At 43.0% G+C, this 21,920-nt stretch overlaps 1 protein-coding gene across 1 annotated transcript in view; it reads right to left on the bottom strand.

The window, feature by feature from the left end:
- LOC144612494 (uncharacterized) overlaps positions 1–10,698 on the bottom strand; it is a 671,985-nt gene extending 661,287 nt beyond the window's left edge. The window contains exons 1-3 of the mRNA XM_078432074.1: positions 10,646–10,698; positions 1,537–1,708; positions 1,371–1,436 (exon numbers count right to left, since the gene is read on the bottom strand). Coding sequence (XP_078288200.1) covers positions 1,371–1,436; positions 1,537–1,708; positions 10,646–10,687 — 280 coding nt within the window. The 5' untranslated portion in view covers positions 10,688–10,698. The remainder of the gene's footprint in view (positions 1–1,370; positions 1,437–1,536; positions 1,709–10,645) is intronic.
- Between the last annotated feature and the right edge of the window lie 11,222 nt (positions 10,699–21,920).

Raw genomic sequence — 21,920 nt, 5'->3', positions numbered from 1 at the left:
CAGGACCTACCTAGCAGTGTGTGGAGTTACACAGTGTGTCAGGACCCATCTAAGAGTGTGTGTGGTTACACAGTGAGTCAGGACCCATCTAGGAGTGTGTGGGGATTTCCCGTGTGTGAGGAACCCTGCCGGCAGTGTGTGGGGCATCACTGCGCAAATATTCTCCCCCAGGTGTGCACTGGATATCACTGATTTCACCCACAACCTGATGCATTGCAAAGCCTTGTACAATTAACGCCTGGAAGAGTTGAAATAATGCAGTGTAATAGTTCCGGTGTATGTCAGAGATCGGGTGATCTGGAAACTACCATCTACCTCCTTGGTTACACGCGGGCAATCCTAGATCGGACTTTCCTCCTTTTACCCTGCACTAAACGTTATTTCCTCATAATTTATCTATACTGTATATGGCTCGATTATAATCACGTCTTGTCTTTCTGCTGACTGGGTAACACGCAACAAAAACGTTTCACTGTACCTCACCATATGACAGTACTGTCACTATGTGTCAGTACACTAAACTAAGCTGCACTTGAATCCACAGACAAAGAAGAAATCCATAGAGAATCCCCGTGTCAATAGAGAATGGACAATAGGCCATTCAGCCCTTCGAGCCAGCACCGCCATTCAATGTGATTATGGCTGATCATCCACAATTAGTACCCCTTTCCTGCCCTCTACCCCTACCCCCTGACTCCGCTTTCATTAAGAGATCTATCTAAATCTCTAAAGCTTCCAGAGAATTGACCTCCACTGCCTTCTGAGGCAGAGAATTCCACAGATTTACAACTGTCTGAGTGAAAAAAAATGTCCGCATCTCCGTTCTAAATTACCTACACCTTATTTATAAACTGTGGCCCGTGCTTCTTGACTACCCCAACATTGGGAACATGTTTCCTGCCTCTAGCTTCTCCAATCCCATAATAATCTTATATGTTTCAATAAGATCCACTCTCATCCTTTCAAATTGCAGTGTATACAAGCTCAGTCGCTCCAGTCTTTCAAAATACGACAATCCCGCGATTGCTGGAATTAACCTAGTAAACCTACGCTGCACTTGCTGCAAGAATGTCCTTCCTCAAATTTGGAGACATGCATTTGGTGTGGTCTCACTATTACAGCAGAAGGACCTGCCCTGTACAACTGCAGAAGGACCTCTTTGCTCCTATACTCAACTCCTCTTGTCATGAAGGCCAACGTGCCATTAGCTTTCTTCACTGCCTGCTGTACCTGCATGATTACTTTCAGTCGAACAATTGCTTAAGGTTTGATCTTCTGATTTCCGATTCTGCAAAGCTCTGAACAAACAGTTTCAGTATTACATCAATTTTAACAAGTCATTGGTGTGAACTGTACAGTTCAACACTCACCTTCCATATGAGAGGATAATTCAGATAAACCCCTGGTGATGTTCATGTATTCTTGTGGATCAGGACCTGTTCAAATCAAAGAGCATTCATTAAACCAGACTTGAATAACATTGTTAACACCAGTGTTCCAAAGTGATATTCAGTTCAGTGTGTTGATTTGCCGTACCGAGCTTCTGGATTTCTTTCAGTATTTTGTCCAGCTTTGGTAATTCATTCTGCATTTTCACAAAGGATTCCCACATCACCCGCCGGGGCCGGTTACCTTTCTCCATCACCAGACTTAGGAAGAGGGTCGAACAGTCACTCCGGTTTCCCTTGACCGCGAGCTCACTGATATTCTGTGAAGAACAACAATGAATATATTGAGAAATGAATGAGACAGTGCTAATGGGGGGGGGGGGGGTATTAGCGATTCAGCAATGGGATATTCTGGTATTATTGAGCATTGTGGCAAGCATTGGTTTGCCTGATCATACACCCATGACACTGGGCTAACCAACTGTGCACTCCCAGAGTCCTGACAGTGTGAAACGCGCTTCACACCTGGCAGTGTCCGAGAACACAGCAGAGTACAGCACGGGAACAGGCCATTTAGGTCAACGATGGCTGTGTTGATATGGATGGGAAATTTATCCAATTCATGTTGGGCTCACATAGACACTATCCCACTAGAAATGGATGTGTCCAGTCCAGCCTGCATTGCTTCCTGCTCGGCATTTTGAAGCTACTATGTTATTTCATCTACATTCTTTTTTTGTTTGATAAATATTTTTATTAAACATAAATACATATTAATAAAATTTACTTATTACATACATTCGTGATATTATTAATATTAACAATTATGTCCTACATATTTCTATACTTTTTTTTTAGAGAGGGAAAGATAGAGAAAAATAAAATAAAAATAAGAGATCCAAATTGGAGAAATGAATGGAGTATTAAAAAAGTTATCTATCATTGGAGATATATCCATGATTTATTATTCATAATTCTTCCTCCATTCCATTATTCAGGCCACGGTCAGGTCCTCGCACCAAGCCATTTTGACCCTTTAAATATACAATAAATGGAGACCATATTCCTCTGAAAAGATTCAACCTGTCCATTAGTACAAGTCTCAATCTTTCCAGATGAAGTGTCTCCGACATTCCTGTAATCCACATTTTAATTGTGGGGGATGTAGGACCTTTCCAGAATTTCAGTATTAATTTTTTCCCAATTATTAAACTATAATCAATAAAAATTCTTTGATTCGTTGTTATTAATTGATCTGTTTCTAATATTCCCAGTATTATTAAGTTTGAGTCAGGGATCAGCTTCATATTAACAACATTCGAAATTATTTTAAATATTTCTGTCCAGAATTTAGTGATTTTTTCACAGTTTGTGAATATGTGCGTTAAGTTAGCTTCCAATTGCTGACATTTGTCACAAATGGCAGATATATTTGGAAAAATACTATGTAATTTAGCTTTTGAATAATGTAGTCTATGTAATATTTTAAATTGTATAAGAGAGTGTCTAGCATTTAGCGAACAGTGATGTATGTGTTGTAAACTTTCATCCCATATATCAGGTCTAATAATTTGACCTAATTCATTTTCCCATGATTGTCTATATATTTCTGTACTTGGAGCGTCGTTTTCCAGTAGAATATTATAAATATATGATATCAATTTTTCTGTATTTGGGTGTTTATTTAAACATTCATCTAAAATCTCTGTCTTTCTATTTCTAATTTCATGTGTATTTGCTTTTACATAATCTCTAATTTGTAAATATCTAAAGTAATCTTTTGAATGTAATCCATAAATTTGTTGTAATTCTTGAAATGAAAGGAATTTTTTTTTCCCTATAGAGATCTCCCATCTTATTAATTCCACAGTTTTTCCATTGTAAAAAACCTTTATCTATCATTGAAGGTTTAAATGTGATGTTATTTACAATAGTAAGAGCTAGTGGTATACATTCCAATTTTAATGTTTTCTTTATTTGTTTCCAAATACGTATTCCACTATCTATTATAAGGTTTTCACTATAGGTTTTCTTACTTATTTTATTATTGGCGAATAAAATCGAACTAATTTCAAAGGGCGAACAATCTTCTTTTTCCATTTTTAACCAGGTTGGTTGTTTATCTGTCTCTACTAACCAAAAGTTAATATTTTTAATATTGACTGCCCAATAATAAAACGTAAAGTTTGGTAGAGCTAGACCTCCATTTATTTTTGGTTTACATAAGTGTTCTTTTTTTATTCTATGGCTCTTATAATCCCAGATAAAGTTAGTGACTATGGAATCAATCTTTTTAAAAAAAATTTTAGGAAGATATATCGGAATCATTTGGAAAAGATATAATAATTGTGGAAGAAAAATCATTTTTATTGCATTAATTCTACCTATCATTGAGATTGGTAATGTTTTCCAATATAAAATATTTGTATTTAATTTATTCAATAAGAGCGGAAAATTAGATTTAAATAAAGAATCAAATCTTTTTGTTACATAAATTCCAAGATATTTTATTTTTTCGTTTGCTATCTTAAAAGGAAATTGTTGTAATATATGTAGATTATTTACCCTTATCGGCATAAGTTCACTTTTGTTCCAATTAATACTATATCCTGAATATGATCCAAATTCAGTTATTAATTTTAGTAAATTTGGAATACTAATTTCCGGGTTTGTGATATAAAGTAATACATCATCCGCATATAAAGAAATTTTATTTTCAGTATTTGTGGTGTCATATCCATATATTTCAGGATGTATTCTCACCCGTTGAGCTAAAGGTTCTAATGCAAGTGCAAACAATAGTGGGGATAAAGGACAACCCTCGAAATAGATTAAATTTATTTGATAGTATTTGATTTGTTATTATTCTAGCTGTTGGATTGGTATATAATAATTTAACCCAAGTGATAAACTTCTCTCCCAAATTAAAAAATTCCATAACCGAAAACAAATAAGACCATTCCACTTGGTCAAAGGCTTTCTCCGCATCTAACGAAATAATTACTAAGTCTTTATTAATACCTCTTTTCGAATATATAATATTATATAATCGTCTGAGGTTATATGAGGAATATCGTTTTGGTATAAATCCTGTTTGATCGGGGTGAATTAGTTTATTAATAACTGTGCTTAATCTTTGTGCTAATATTTTCGTTAGTATCTTTTGATCAGTATTTAAAAGAGCTATAGCTCTATATGATCCTGGGTCCTCCAGATCTTTGTCTATTTTAGGTATAAGTGTTATAATAGATTCATTTAACGTTTCTGGTAGTTTCTGACAAATATAGATATTTTCATAAAGTATCTTCAGATGTGGTGTGATCAGATCATAAAATGTTTTATAAAATTCCGAACCGATACCATCTGGTCCCGGTGTTTTACCATTTTTTAATGATCTGATAGACTCTTCAACTTCTTTTACTGAAATTTCCGCATTTAGTGATTCTCTATTTTGTAAATCCAACCCCTTCAGATTACATTTTTTTTAAAATGCTTCTATTCCTATCCTATTTTCTGTCGTTTTAGCTGAATATAGATTTTTATAATATTGCAGAAATCTCTCATTAATATCTTTAGGTTGTAGTAAAGGTTCGCCAGTATGTGATTTAATCCTGTGGATTATTTTTTCTCCTTCCATCTTTCTAAGTTGACGAGCCAGTAACTTATGAGGTTTATCTCCAAATTCAAATTGTGATTGTTTGGTGTATTGGTAGTGTTTTACGACTTGATCTGAGTATATTTTATTTAATTTATATTTCAGTGCAGCAATTTTATTATGTATTATTATAGATGGATTAGCAGCGTTCTCTGTATCTAATTGTTTAATCTCCTTTTCTAATTCCTGTTGTTCCCTCCAATTCTTTTTATTATAGAATGCTTGAGAAGATATCATAATTCCACGGACATATGCTTTAAAAGTTTCCCATAGTAGGGCAGAAGATATTTCCGGTTTATCATTTATTTCGAAAAAAATCTTAATCTGTTCTGTAATATATTCCTGAGTTGTTTTATTTTTTAATATTTGTGGGTTAAATCTCCATTGTCCCCGTTTTTCCATTTTACCATTTATTTTAATCATAAATGTTAAAGGTGCATGATCTGAGATTGTAATATTATGGTATTTTGAATTATAAGTGAGTGAGATAAGTTTAGCGTCGACCAAAAAATAATCTATTCTTGAATAGGTTTTATGTACAGGTGAATAAAATGAGTATTCTCGTCCAGTTGGGTTTTCCACTCTCCAAACATCTTTAATATTACTAGTATCCATATATGCATTTAATAAGTCACTGGAATGTGATTTGGTTTTCCTTTGTCTTGTTGATCTGTCTAAATAGGAATCTAAAGTACAATTTAAATCTCCTCCAATTACTAAGTTATGTTGTGCTATTTCCGGAATGCAGTTAAATATTTTCTTAAAGAACAGTGGACTATCAAAATTTGGTCCATATACATTGACAAAAATCATTTTTTGTGCATTTAATTCTCCTATTACAATAATGTATCTGCCATCCTTATCGGTTATAGTTGATGTATGTTTGAATAAAGTACCTTTCCGAAATAATATTGCTACGCCTCTTGATTTATGTGTAAAAGAAGAATGATATGTTTTATCTATCCATTTAGCTTTCAGCCTATGCTCGGCATCTTTTTTTAAATGTGTTTCTTGGATGAAAATCACGTCCGCTTTAATTGCTTTTAAATGTGCTAATACTTTACCTCTCTTAATTGGTTCATTAATACCTTTAACGTTCCAACTGCAAAACGTTATTCCTTCATTCCCCGTATTCATTTTTAAATCTTGCATTTTTTTGTCTATGGCGGTCTATAATAGAGCCAATGGTTCAGTTCGACAGACCCGACCCCGCACCCGAACTCTGAATAGATGAGTTTTAGGACTCTTAAATACCTCTCACCTATATATCTCCTTTGCTCCAATTTGTAACTCCGTTCAAACTGAAAATAATAATGATCATTAGTAATAGAAAAAAAAGAGGATAGGTTAAAAAATTAGTATTGTGCACAAAGAAAGAAAAAACTACATCTAATGTTAGTGCAGTTAGTGCTAGCCATACTAACATGGCTACCCATCTACCGACTTCCGTAGTTGATGTTTCGAACTTATCCAGCCCCTATATTTCTTGGAATGGCAATATTTTACCGGGGGTATATCAAGATCCAATAATCGGAAGTGTTAAGATACAAATAATAAAACCCAGAATTAAAGGAAGAATAAAAGTAAAAATAACTATGAAAATTACTAGCAGGAAGTAAAAAAGAAAAAAGAGAGCAGATTTCCAAACATAACAAATAAAATCAAGCTCTGTATTTAACTCTGATCATTCCATTATAAGTAACTTTATAAGTAAGTATTAGTCATTAGTAATAATTATTAATTCTAATTATTAAAAATGCCGCGGTATAATTTTAGTATTCATTAGTTAATTATATTAGTAGCGCAGTTGTTAGTATCCATAGCAGAGTTTCCGATCCACTTCTTTCTCAGCTTCTTTAGTCATCAATTCAATTCCATGCAGCCCTGCAAAGTCATTTCTTCATGATGAGGCATCAGGGGTCTTCTCATGGTATAATCTTCTTGGCAAAGTCCAGTGCTTTCACAGGGTCGGTGAAAAAGTGTTCCTTCTTGTCATAAGTAACTCTTAGGGTAGCTGGATAACTAACACCATATTTCAAATCCGCCACTTCCCTCAGAATACTTTTGGTCTCGTTGAATGCTTTTCGTTTCCTTGCAACCTCTGCTGGATAATCTCGGTAAATGCTGATCCTGTGACCCTTAAAATCAAGCTTTCTGTTTCTTGATGCTTTTTGCATTATCTCCTCCACAACATAGTCGTTTTGTACTTTTATTATCATTTGTCTTGGGGGTGCGCCTACTCTTGTCTGGCGTCTCATCACTCTATGTGCTCGGGCTAGTTGAGGCTTTTGGTCCAGAGATAAAACTTTTTGCAGTAAATTTGCAGTGAATTCTCGGATATCTTGATCTTTCTCTTCCCCTTCTGGAATACCTGCAATTCTTAAGTTCTGTCTTCTCTGGCGACCTTCCAGTTCAGTACATTTCTCGTTTATTTTGACCAGCATATCAGTTAGACGTTGAGTTTCTGTAACGAGCTTTGCTGTAGTGTGAGCGCTTGTTTCGGCTAGGTCTTCAAGGTCTTTTATAACACCCGTCTGCTGATTCAATGCCTTTTCCACAGGATTCAGCCTTTCATCAAATTCAACTTTCCCATTTTTAATTTTCTGATTCATCTCCTTTGATAGTCCAAATAATATTTCAGAGATTTCTTTCTTCAAATCATTCTTCAAATCATCTGCTATATTCTTAGTCTCAAGCTTTAAGTCATTCATTTCCTCCTTAATTTTTTTTATTTCTCTAGCAACATTCATCTGCTTTATTTCTTCCCTCAAACCAGAAATTTCACTTGCAATAAAAATTTTGAGTTCCTCACCTTCCGCTTTTTTGGTCAATTTTTTCGTCACATCTTCTTGGGATAACGTCCTACCTGAGGCCGAGGCTTCAGTCAGGCCTTCCCGCGGATTCTGCCTGGTAGTCCGACTTTTCGTTTTATCCGTGGGTGGGCTGTGTTGTGGATACATTATAAGCCGCGCACTTGATAACGTCACTCACAGTAATCGGTACAGGGACAGCAGGCAGCAGGTAGGTCGATTTATCCCCGGTTTTTCTCCGTTTTTTACGAGGAGCTGGCTGGCGTTACCCTCTAGCCCTCCATAGCGCCACCGGAAGTCTACATTCTTACCCAATCTGAGCCCGCACCAAACTTCTTTCCACCTACCTCGACTCCATCCTATCCCCACTGGTCAAATCCCTCCCCACCTACGTCCAAGACACCTCACGTGCTCTCCATCTCCTCGATAACTTCCGGTTTGCAGGCACCCACTCCCTCATCTTTACCATGGATGTCCAGTCACTCTACACTTCCATCCCCCACAAGGATAGTCTTGAAGCCCTCCGTTTCTTCCTCGACTGTAGAACCAGCCAATCCCCATCTAGTAACACTCTCCTCGGCCTGGCAGAGCTGATTCATACCCTTAACAACTTCTCCTTTGGCGCCTCCCACTTCCTCCAAACCAGAGGCGTAGCTATGGGCACTCGCATGGGCCCTAGCTACGCCTGCCTCTTTGTCGGGTACGTCGAACAATCCCTTTTCCAGCCGTACACCGGCCCCATCCCCGAACTCTACCTCCGCTTCATCGACGACTGCATTGGTGCCACCTCTTGTACCCATTCAGAACTCACTAACTTCATACATTTCACTACCAATTTCCATCCTGCTCTTAACTATACTTGGACTATCTCCGACATCTCCCTCCCGTTTCAGGACCTCACCATCTCCATCACAGGAGACAGACTAGTCACTGACATCTACTACAAACCCACTAACTCGCACAGCTATCTGGACTACACCTCTTCCCAACCTGACTCCTGCAAAAAGTCTATCCCCTACTGCCAATTCCTCCGTCTACGCCGCATCTTCGCCCGGGATGGGGTGTTCCACACTAGGGCATCAGAGATGTCCTCATTCTTCAGGGAACGGGGCTTCCCCTCTACCATTATAGATGAGGCTGTCACTGGGACATCCTCTATATCCCACAGCTCCGCTCTTGCACCCCCTCCCCCATTCGTAATAAGGACAGAATCCCACTCGTTCTCACCTTCCACCTCATCAGCCAGCAAATCCAACAAATCATCCTCCAACATTTCCTTCCCCTACAACTGGACCCCACTACCGGCCATATCTTCCCAACTCCTCTCCTTTCTGAGTTCCGCAGAGACAGTTCCCTCCGTAACTCCCTGGTCCACTCGTCCCTTCGTACCCAAACCACCCCCTCCCCGGGCACTTTCCCCTGCAACCGCAGGAGATGCAACACCAAGTCCATTTACCTCCACCCTCAACTCCGTCCAAGGACCTAAACAGTCTTTCCAGGTGAGACAGAGGTTCAACTGCACCTCCACCAACTTCATTGATTTTATCCGCTGCTCTAGATGTCAATTTCCCTACATCGGCGAGACCAAACGCAGGCTCGGCGATCGTTTCGCTCAACACCTTCGCTCAGTCTGCCTTAACCAACCTGATCTCCCGGTGGCTGAGCACTTCAACTCCCTCTCCCACTCCCAGTCTGACCTTTCTGTCATGGGCCTCCTCCAGTGCCATAGTGAGGCCCAGCGGAAATTGGAGGAACAGCACCTCATATTTCGCTTGGGCAGCTTGCAGCCCAACGATATGAACATTGACTTCTCCAACTTTAGATAGTTTCTCTGTCTCTCTCTTTTACCCCTCCCCACCCCCCATCCCAGTTCTCCCACTTTCTTCCTGTCTCCACCTATATACTTTCTTTGTCCCGCCCCCTGACATCCGTCTGAAAAAGGGTCTAGACCTGACGTCACCCATTCCCTCTCTCCTAGATGCTGCCCGACCTGCTGAGTTACTCCAGCATTTTGTGATACCTTCGATTTGTGCAGCATCTACAGTTAGTTTCCTACACTCTGAGCCCGCATTCACTCATTGACCAGATAACTTTTGTATTTCTATACCTACCCCAGTTACACCCGATCAAAGACATCCCCCTCTTGCACATTTCCTGCAGCTCATCCCCTCCTTTTACTGCATATTAACTCGGCTCCTCTTCCCACAGATGCGCGCATAACTGACTTGCTGAATATTGTTCAGATAGTTCAGATTGTAGATTTTAGCAAATGTATTTTTTTTTCACTTCTTCAATTGAATGACAAGCGAACAGGTTAATGTCTTAGAGTAATTCAGCAGGTCAGGCAGTATCTCCAAAAACAGAGTTATTTAGTGCAGCACAGTATGTCCTTTTTTTGTAAACCAGGATCTGCAGTTCTTGTGCTTTTGCCTAATGCCCTCTGTGGTTTAATGAACTGAACTAAATGCGACCAATGAAACCGATGCCACTTAATACGTATTATCGTTTTTGATTCTGGTTTACAAGTTTACTGCTCCCTGACCGTTGTGCTAAGATGCATGTGTGGGAAGAACAGCTGGATCAGAATGGACAATTCTCAGAAGTTCCCATGTCACAGGTTTTATTCCTGATAACAGATCTACAGGACACAAACCGATCAGAGATTATTGCATTGTCCATTACATTGTTCAGCCCAGGGTGTGCGAGGTGAGTGAGACTGGCATTGGTCACTCTTCCCCAATGCCGTCAGTTCTGTAACGGGAAACAGAAGTCACCGTGATCCTTCCACTTACCACGTGTTCTTGTTTAGTGAAATGTCCCTCCGGTCTCATCATGAAACTGAGACTTTCAACCCCTTCTTCAATCGCCTGTTTTAGTCTTTCCCGATAGAATTTTGTTAGTTGGAACAATTGGTACTCGTTCCACTGTGTCAGGAGCTCAGACAATGTAGGCGTCAGATCTGTGTATTCAAAGAGAGAAACAAAACATCATCTGAATCAGTACCCTTGGCTCCCGCTACAACAGCAACCCCCACCCTGAGTGTTCCAGGCTCCTAATGAGAATGATCCAAGAAGAATATCGGAATAAGACAATTTGCTGGAGGAACTCAGTGGGTCAATCATCATCTCTGGTAGGTGACGTTTCAAGTCTGGATCTTTTTTTAGGCTGATTGTGGTGGCGGTGAGTGGGGAGAAATGTGGACAAGACGAAGAACAGGTGAAAGACTGTAAGTAAGGTGGATACAGGTGAGGGGAATTTTTGATAGGCTGATAATTGGGGAAAGGCCAGAGATGAAAAGACAGGTGTGAAACAAATGGAGTGAAGAGTTGCAAATTGTGCAGTGAGATGAATTCATGTAAGTGGAAAGGGAGGGGGTGGGAGAAATTTGCGCGAGGAGCTAAAATGGTTAGCAACCGGAAAATCCACTAGGTTTTGGCGGATAAAGCGGAAGTGTTCGGCAAAACAGTCGCCGAGTCTATGCTTTGTCTCGCCAATTGCCAAACATTGCAACTCTCGTCCCATTGCCATAGCAACCTCTCTGTCCTTGGACACATGCTCACTGAAGAAACAGCACTTCACATTCCGCTTGGGTTGCCTTAAATCCAATGGTATGAACACTGAATTCCCCAAGATTAAGTAACAATCTAAACCGCACACCCGCCTTATTTCCGCCCACTCTCTCCACAGTCTCGCACGGATTTCTCCCCTCCCCATTTCCTTCCTCCGATATTCCTTTCTTTGTTTTCACAATCTCCAACACTCAGTCCTTCTGCCTAACATCTTGATGTTTCATCTCTAGCCTTTGTTGAACCACCTACCTATCAAAAAAACCCTCCTCAATAACATCCATCTCACTTGCCAGGCTTTGTGTTGCCGCACCTCTCTGCCACCTTACGGCTAACTCTGCCATCAGTCTGAAGAATCGGAGAGACTGAGGCAACGTGTGAGCAGGAGAGAGTTGGATAGCGTCTGAACCGAGGAGGATGTGATGGTGTGACCAGGGAACATGGGCCCCAGGGGGATGGGGCAGCGTTGGACACGGGAAGGGTGGGCACTGGGGGAGTGTGATCATCTCCATAGCCGGTGTTCAGACAGAGAACAGATCACAGCAAAAAAAACGCACATTAAACGAATGCACTGATGAAGAGGTGCAGATGCACTTATCGCCTGAGGCAACACTGATGATGCCAGCTAATCTTCCTAGGATTATCTTCCACATGCATGAACCACCCAGCTTCACTCCACTCTCTGTGGCCTCATGCTCCCTGGCTTCAATGGATACTTTGTCATGTGTACCCAAGTTCAGTGACCATCCTCCTGTACACGAGGACCAGGAGAAGAATATATACACTATCTGTTATATAGAATAGATAAATGCACACCGTCTTCTACCCAGAGGAGGAGAATCAAGAAACAAATGACATAGGTTTCAGGTGGAGTAGGGGATTTTATGACAAAATCGGTACATGAACAGGATAGGTTTAGAGGGACATGGGCCTTACGCAGGCTTGTGGGACTAGTGTAGTTGAGCCATGTTGTTTGACATGTCCAAGGTGGGACTAAGAGCCTTGTTCCATACCACATGCCTCTATGACTCTGAGGCACAACATGACCATAATAACTCTAACAGTGCGTACTGCACAGAGTTCAAACACAAGAGTCGCCACGTTTTATGCACCATCTTCTACTCTTCACTTTCTCAGAAAGCCTCTCCCCAGTCACTGCTTTAATGCACATCTGAATCTTCAGTGAGGATGATTCATCACCTCTGCGATCACTCCCTCTGTCCTTTCAACTACCGCCTGCAGGGTAACATCCTCTCTTTCTCAGTCCCTTCTTTATTTCCTTATCCTTCTGACCTGTGGACCATCCATTTGATGCACACCAGATTTCAAGACAACATTTACATCTTGAAGAAGTCTGCAGCACACCTGTTTCCGTCCTTGTTGTTGAGGTTACTGGAGCCGCAGTCTTGTTTCCAAATTCAGCCACGGTGTGGATAGGTTTTACCATATTCTGCTGCTCTGAAGTAAACCGAATAAGAACAGTGGGTTCAGGCAATGATTAAGACAAGAATAAAAAGATTGCTAAGTGAACAGTGAACTACTATCCACCACTATCAATCTTACGGTGTTGGGGGTGGGAGCGGGTAGGTTTTGTGGGAGGGGGCGTGGAATGTCAATATTGATCCAGAAACTAAACTGAATCAGTCATTTCCATCCTGTGGCCTGGTGGTATAACAGTATTGAAATCTTGCACTGAGAGACTCGCTTCTTCACATTCAAACCTTTCCCCGTGGACCACAAGGGACACGTCAAGAGACGTTGCGGCTCCTGCACCATCCAGGATAACACTGACCACTTGCCTGACTTGCGTTGCAGCCCATTCACTTGGATAAATGGGTCAATAACTAGACCGATGCTGCAAAGGCCAGTGCTGGGTCTCCCTATTTTACAACCTACATTAATGACGCGGATAAAAGGACTTCGCAGTTTAGCAGAGCACTTGAAAATATGGCGCGCAAATTGTTTGGAGCATCGAAATTGGCTGATTGAGCAACTAATAAAAAAGCAAGATCCAGCGAAGCGGCCTGTTGGGAATGGCTGTGTTGGCAGAGAGGCTGTGTAGAGGTAAAGTGCTGAGTAGAGGGCAACTGTGAGTCTTCAGCACATGAGTCTTCGGCAAGGAGTCTGAGGAGAGGGGGCTGCAGATAAAGGTACAGTCTGTTGAACCTGCTGTTTAGCCAGTTGCGTGATATTGGTGAGCTTGTTGGTTCTTATTTCAGTGCCACCAAGAGACAGGTGGAATGATGCAACGTTCCTCCTGCAGCACCTGGGATGTCAGAGCAACTGCTGGCGTCCCTGGTGACTAAACCCGTGGGAAATGTGTCCAGGTGCAGCACCTTACAGGCTGTATTTGGGAACTGGAGATGCAGATAGATGACCCCGGGTTCATCTGAAAGACCTTTTGGACAAAACTAACAGTGAGGTGGTCATGCCCAAACACCAGGATGAATGGAGGTGGATGACCCCCAGGACCTCTAGTTAGCAAAGGGTGAAGGTGGCCATTCCCCTTCAAAACACGTAACAGTTTTGGAGACTGTTAGGGGATGACCCGTCAGGGAAGAGCAGTAGTATCAGGCAGGATGAGGCTCCGTGCCTGGCAAAGCCATAGTGGTAGATATACATCTGTTGGGGAGAGGGGACAGTGGTGGACAGGAGATTCCGTGGAAGCAATCGAGACTCCTGCATTGTGTATTGCTTTCTGGTGCTAGGGTCCAGGATGATTCGGAGCGGCTACTTGATATTCTCAAAAGGGAGAGTGAGGAGCCAGAATTCACTGCGCATGTTGGTACAAATGACATAGGATGTTCAGAAAGATGTAAAAATACAGGGCAGTGATCTCCGTAGTACTGCTTGTGCTCCGTGCTAGTGAGTGTAGGAACAGGGAAAACAAGGACAGGTGAATGTGTGGCAATGGAGCTGATGCAGGGATTCATACTTTTGTACAACTGGGATTTCTTCTGGGGCAGACGTGACCTGTACAAGAGGGATGAGTTACAGCTGAACCTGAAGGGAACGCCAATATCCTGAGTGGCAGCTCCCAGTCTCCATCACAAGAAATAGACCACTGACTGACGTCTCTTACAAACCCACTGACTGCCACAACTATCTCGACTATACGTCTTCCCCCCTTGCTTCCTGCTTTGAGTCCACCCCCTTCTCCCACATCCTCCGTCTACGCCGCATCTGCGCCCAAGATGAGGTGTTCCATACTAGAATAACTGAGGTGTCCTCATCTGTAGGGAACGGGGGTGCCCCTCTCCCATCATAGATGAGGCCCTGAATCGTATCTCCTCGGTACCCCGCAGCTCCGCCCTTGCCCCCTCTTCCTATTCGCAACATAGACAGAGTCCTCCTCGTCCTTACCTTCCACCCCATCAGCCGTCACATACAGCACATAATCCTCCAAAATTTCCGCCACCTCCAATGGTATCCCCACCACTAGCCACATTTTCTCATCTCCACACCTTGCCGCCTTCCGCAGAGGCTGTTCCCTCCGCAACTCCCTGGTTAACTTATCCCTTCCCACCCAAACCACCCCCTCCCAGGTACCTTCCGGTGCAACCGTACAAGATGCAACACCTGTCGCGATACCTCCTCCCTCCACTCTGTCCAGGGACTTCGACAGTCCGTTCAGGTTAGGCAAAAGTTAATTTGCACCTCATCCAAACTTATCTACTGTATCCGTTTTTCGGGAAACAAAAACTGCAGATGCTGGTTTAAATCGGATGTAAACACAAAATACTGGAGTAATTCAGCTGGTCAGGCAGCAACTCAGGAGAGATGGAATGGGTGACGTTTCGGGTCAAGACCCTCTTCAGATTGTTGTCAGGGGAAGGAGTGGGACAAAGATAGGATGTAGTCGGAGACAGGAAGCCTAGTAGGTGAACTGGGAAGGGAAGGGGATAGAGTGGGGAAGCAGGGACTACCTGAAGTGGGAGAAGACAATGTTCATACCGCTGGGGTATAAACTGCCCAAGCGAAAGATGAGGTGCTGTTCCTCTAATTGCCCATATTTTTGTCTTTCTTCGGATTAAACCAGCAGCTGCAGTTCCTTCTTACATATCCTGACCGGCAGTTTGCTGCAGCTATGTGGGTGGATCGACGCTAGATTGGTTGAAGTGTGAGATCCAATGCATGACTGAGGCAGATGAGAAACAGGAGGCTAACTTTCAGAGAAACTTCAGTTGACAAAATAGGCATGACTGCGAGCCAGGAAGGGCTACATGTTTGTATTGCAATAAGGTCAGGCTGATGAGCTGAGGGTGTGAATAGGTGTGTGTGACTGGGATGCTATGTAGACTGTTAGGCGATGACCCATCAGTGAAGAGCAGTAATATTAGGCAGGAGGAAGCCTGGAAGACCCATCGTGGTGGGATTCACATAAGTTTGGGGGGTGGGGGTGGACAATATAGACATGACAACAAACGAGGGAGGGCTGTTTGATTGAATTGCAATTATTTTAATGTGAGAGGTCTGAGGGCTAAGGCGGATGAGCTGAAGGTGTGGATAGGTATGTGCCACTGGGATGTTGTACCAATTACAGAAATCTGGCTAAGTGGGACACGACTGGTAGCTTAATGTTCAAGGATGTAGCGAGTGAGGTGAGGGCGAAAGAGGACTTTATTGATTAGGAAGAATGTTGCGGCAGTAGACCGAGATGATGTGGCTCATGTCGGCGAAACCAAGCGCAGGCTCGGCGATCGCTTCGCTGAACACCTGCACTCGGTCCGCATTAACCAAACTGATCTCCCGGTGGCCGAGCACTTCCACTCCCCCTCCCATTCCCAGTCTGACCTTTCTGTCATGGCCCTCCTCCAGTGCCATAGTGAGGCCCACCGGAAATTGGAGGAACAGCACCTCATATTTCGCCTGGGCAGTTTGCAGCCCAGTGGTATGAACATCGACTTCTCCAACTTTAGATAGTTCCTCTGTCCCTCCCTTCCCCTCCTCCTTCCCAGATCTCCTATATCCTTCCTTTGTCCCGCCCCCCTGACATCAGTCTGAAGAAGGGTCTCGACCCGAAACGTCACCCATTCCTTCTCTCCCGAGATGCTGAATTACTCCAGTATTTTGTGAATAAATTGATATGGCTCATGGTTCGTTCAAGTAAGCCTGTATTGGTGGAGCGATTAACTAAGAAGGTGCTGATCACCTTGATGGGTATGTGAATTGCTGGGGGAGGGGGGTGGGCGGGGGGGAAATAGTCAGCGGTAATTGGAGGAGCGCAAATGCCAAGAGATTACATGTAGCTATACGGCTAATAAGGTTGTCATTTTGGGGGATTTTGACTTTCTAAATATATTTATAAATTCCAAATATTTGCTGTCAAAGGAACATCCGGAAATTGGGATGCTTTGAAAAATGTTGTGACAAGAGTTCAAGGCATGCATGCTCATATTAAAGAGAATGGCAAGGCAAGTGGGAGCATCGAAGCTTGCATGATGAGAGAATTTGAGGATCTGGTCAGGGAAACGCAGGCAGCTTGGGATCGATCTAGGAACGTGGGATTAAGTCTATTCCCAGAAGAGTTTTGGGAATTGAGGAGCATACCAAAGGAGGAAATCAGGCGGGTATACAGGGATCAAGAGGTAGTCGTGGCAGATAATATTAAGGGAGATTCAAAGTTCTAATTTATATTAAGGGAAATAGGGCCCTTTAGAAACCAAAGTGGTCATCTCAGTGTGGAGCCACAGGAGATGTACAATGTTCTTATTGAGTATTTTACCTCTGTGTTTAATGTTGAGCAATATGCGTAAAGCAGGGAACGTGGGACAATTAATGGAAGTATCGAGAACAGTCTATATTACTGTCGAGGAGGTGCTGAATATCTCAATGTGTATGAAGGTGGATACATCTCCAGGGTCTGATCCGTTATGTCCGAGGTCAGTGTGGGAAGGTAGACTAGAAAGTGTAGGTGCCTTGGCTCAGCTATACGAATGATCATTATATACAGGTAAGGTGCTGGGGGGTAGCTATGCCATGTCTGCATTTAAGAGGGGCTGCAAGGTAAACCATGGGAAGTATAGACCAGTGAACCTAACGTCTGTGGTAGGCAAATTACTGGAGAATATTGAGGGGAACGATATATCCATATTGGGATTGATAAGGACTGGTTGTGGAGAGTTAGCATAGCTTTCTACATTGGAGATCATGTCTCACAAATCTGATTGAATTTTCTGAAGTAACTTAAAAGATTGATAAAGGAAAAGCCGTAGACTTTACATATGGACTTCAGAGCATTTGGTAACGTTCTATATCATAGACTGCTTTGGAAGGTTTCATCGCAAGTCATCCAGGGAGAGCTAGGTGACTCGATAAAGAATTGACCGTAATAGGAAGCGGAGGGTGACGATGAAAGGTTTTTTTCAGACTGCAGGCCTGTGACTGGTAGTGTTCCCCAGGTATCGTTGCTGGCCCCATTGCTGTTTGTGGATTATCTCAAAGATTTCGATGAGTACACAAGACATGATTAGTACGATAGTTATCAAGTGTTGAAATGGGGCCTTCAAACGTTGGGCTGAGGAATGTTGAATGGAGTTTAATACAGATAAGTACATGGTGTTGCATTTTGGGAAGTCAAAGCAGGACAGGACCTCGGTGAAGGACAGGGTTCATCAATCAGAATATTGAGTATAGAAGTTGGGACGTTATGTAACAGGTGTACAAGACTTGGGCGAGGTCACATTTACAGTAATGTAGGCAGTGCAGCGTAGGTTCACGAGATTGATCCCTGGGGTGGCGGGACTGACATATGAGGAAAGATTGAAAAGACCGGGCTTGTATTCACTGGAGCTTAGAAGGATGAGAGGGGATCTTATAGAAACATAAAATTATAAAAGCACTGGACAAGCGAGATGCAGGAAAAATATTCCCAATGTTGGGCGAGTCCAGAACCAAGGGCCACATTCTTAGAATAAAGGGGATTCCATTTCAAACTGAGGTGAGAAGGAACTTTTTCACCCAGAGTGTTGTGAATTTGTAGAATTGTCTGCCACTGAAGGCAGTGGAAGTCAAATCACTGGATGGATTTAAGAGAGAGTTAGATAGAACTCTAGGGGCTAGTGAAATCGAGGGATATCGGGAGAAGGCAGGCACGGGTTATTGATTGGGGGCGATCAGCCATGATCACAATGAATGGCAGTGCTGTCTCGTAGGGCCGAATAGCCTCCTCCTGCTCCGGTTTTCTATGTTTTATATGTTTTCTATGTTTATGCGTTCAGTTCTAGACACCCTGTTATAGGAACGATGTTACCAAACTGGAAATGATGCGAAGAAGCTTTAAGAGCATGTTGCCAGTACTCGAGGGCCTGAATGACATGGAGAGGTTGAGCATGCGATGACTTTATTCTTTGGAGCGCAGGAGGACGAGGGATGATCTTATTCAGGTGGATAAGTTCGTGAGGGGAGTGGATAGTGTCTTAGACGCACAGCAGGGGAATGAAGAACCAGAGAAAATAGATTTAAGGTTAGTGGATAAAGATTTCATAGGAATCTGGGGAGAATGTTTTCACAGATCATGGGGACATATGGGACAAGCTACCGGAGGGGGTAGTTCGGGCAGTTGCTTCCACAACATTTAAAATATATTTGCACAGGTTTAGAAGGGTACGGACCAAATACAGGCAGGTGGGACCAGTACAGATGGGGCAACATGGGCCGAAGAACCTGTTTCGTTGCTGCACGAGTCCATGATTTTATGATTTGGATTAATGTAGCGAAACCTGGAGATGATACATAGAACATAGAATAGTGCAGCACGGGAACTGGCCCTTAGATCCCCCATATCTGCACTATCAATATCATGACAATTTGAACTAATCCCATCTACTTGCTCATGGACTGGATCCTTCTGTTCCCTGACTGTGTCAGTCATGCGTCAGTCTAAACAGCGTTTCCACCAGGTCCTCAGGAACGGACCGAAGGCTGCGTAAAAAACTTGTCCAGCATGCCCCCTTTAAACATTCCTCTCCCCAGTAAGAGTCATCCCCACCCTGGGAACAAGACTGACAATATCTATGCCCCTTTTATCCTATACTCCTATTAGGCCTCCATTCAGCCTTCATTACTCAGAGAAAACAATCCAATCTTTGTCTGCCTTCATTCAGATCATATTTGCAACTGATGTGTATTCTAGTGGAGCTTTTGACAGCTTTCCTCATGATCCACAATTCTGCAAATAGGTTGAATGTTTTTGAACTTACTTACTCGACCACCTACGTTTTGTCCAAATCATAGAGATGATCAGAAGTTGCAGAGGTTCCAGAACTGATCCTCGCAGAAAACGGTAGCGTCATTAACCAAGTCAGTATAATACTGCTCCACCACCATTCCTCTCTCCTGTTTCCCCTCGCCCTAACTCCTTCGTTTTCTTTTTCTCTTTTCTCTCCCTGCAGTCTTCACCATTCTGCAGCATTCCCTCCCCACCCATGTCACTCACCTGCTCCTTGGATGAGACTCGATGATTCCTTGCTTGATAATTCTCGGTCATGATGGATTTCGCCACTTGGGTCAGTTCCAGGGCTGTGAACCATGTCTCCTATTCCCCTCCCTCTGGGCTGACATTGCTCCCTTTCCTCTTCGGCGGGTTCACATTCCATTGAGGTTCTGCTCTCCATCCGACTTTGCTTTTCAGTCGCTGATCCTGTGTTCTGACCATCTTTCTTTGAAGAGGTGCCTGGCCAAATTCTTTTGAGGACCTTGCCAAGTTGAGTTATTTTCCCACCTGAAAAAAAACGCATTAACTGCAGGTTGCACGACAATTTCAAATTAAGAGACCCGCAGGTTCGGAATAACTGGTAGCGATATGAGCTGGCATTCTGGGGCAAGTGGAAGTGCATGATCGTCTTAGAAACAGAGCACGAAAACAGGCACTTTGGCCCAACCTAACCAAAATGCCCCATCTATGCTAGTCCCATCAGTCCAAGGTTTGACCATAATCTCTCCAAACCACTCTGTCCAAATTTATTTTGGGGAAAAGATTTAATAGGAATCTGAGCGGTACCTTTTTCACACAAAGTGTGATGGGTGTCTGGAACAAGCTTCCAGAGGAAGTAGTTGAAGCAGGGACTATCCCAACTTTTAAGAAACACTTGGACAGGTACAGGTTTGGAGGGATAAGGGCCAAACGCGGGCAGGTGGGACTGGTGCAGCTGCGACATGTTGGCCGGTGTGGGCAAGTTGGGCTGAAGGGCCTGTTTCCACTCTGTATCACTCTATAACTCTCTGACATGTTATTATTTTGCCCGCTTCAATTTACCACCTCGGACAGCTTGTTCCATATGCCCACCAATCTGTGAGAAGATGTTAACCCTCATATTCCTATTAAATGGTTCCCCTCCCATCAAAGGCGCCCGCCCTTTGGATTATTCAACTCTGAGGAAAAATACCTGTGCGTACACCCTTTCTATTTCCCCCCATAATTTTATACATCTCTATAAAATCACCATTCAATCTCAATATTTCATCATACTTAATTTCACATGTCCCTAGGTACAGTGAAATGCATTGCTTGCACATAACCCGGTAATATCATACAGTAGAACTCGCCTCGGCAGTACACAAGAGCTCGCAGCCTCAAACCAGGGCTGCCACTGCACGTGGCCGCAGACCCCTTTTTTCTCGCCGCCCCCCGATGGTTTCCCTTTTGTTACCGGCGATCTCCCCTTTTGTCCCTCTGTTTCCGGTTGACCTCTGCCCGGTCCCACATTTGTTCTGGGCTACCTCATCACCTTCCCCCCACCCCGCCGAGTCCGTCCTCTCCTGTTGTCCTGCAATCTGGAATGGTCAAACATTCCCTCCTGAACTTTTCGACTGAGCTGGGAGGACCACATGTTTTGGACAGACCCAAGAACACCACACTCAAGATGAACAAATAATGATGGCTCCTGCACACTAAAGAATAATGTTCTAGCCTGCCCAACTTCTTTCTGTAGCTCATGTCCTCGGGTACCCGGTACATCCTCGTAAATGTTATTTCCACAACGTTCCATCTTAATGCTATCTTTTCTGAAATAGGGTAACTAAACTGAACAGAATACTAGTGCGGCCCATGTCTTGTACAACTACAACTTATGTTCCAGCTTCTATATTAAGGCCAGCGTGCTAAAGACCTCCTTAACCACTATCTACCCGTGATGCCATCTTTTGGGGAATTAAGTACTTGTACTCCTGGATTCTCTCCAGGCCGTTCCCTTTCAACGTGAATGTCATATTCTGGTTTGACTTCACAAACTTACATGTCCAAACTTGCTAATCATACCTTGACATCCCCATTGAATTAATTTCTTCAGATGAGACAGCACTGGGCCCAACAGGGACCCCAAGTAGCTACCATTCACAGACCTCCAGTCTGAAAAGCAATCTTCCACCCTCATTCTGTTTCCAGCCATCGAGCCAATTCTGTATCCAGTTAGGCATCTCCCCGAGGGCACCATACGACCTAACCTACCACAGGGAATCGTATATGCTGAAATCTGTATAGACTATGTCTCTGGCTCTGCCC

This window comes from Rhinoraja longicauda, unplaced genomic scaffold (genome assembly GCF_053455715.1).
Source record: "Rhinoraja longicauda isolate Sanriku21f unplaced genomic scaffold, sRhiLon1.1 Scf000046, whole genome shotgun sequence".
Lineage (NCBI taxonomy): Eukaryota > Metazoa > Chordata > Chondrichthyes > Rajiformes > Arhynchobatidae > Rhinoraja > Rhinoraja longicauda.
Note: the sequence above shows the minus strand (reverse complement) of the source record. Positions and strands in the feature narration are given on the sequence as shown.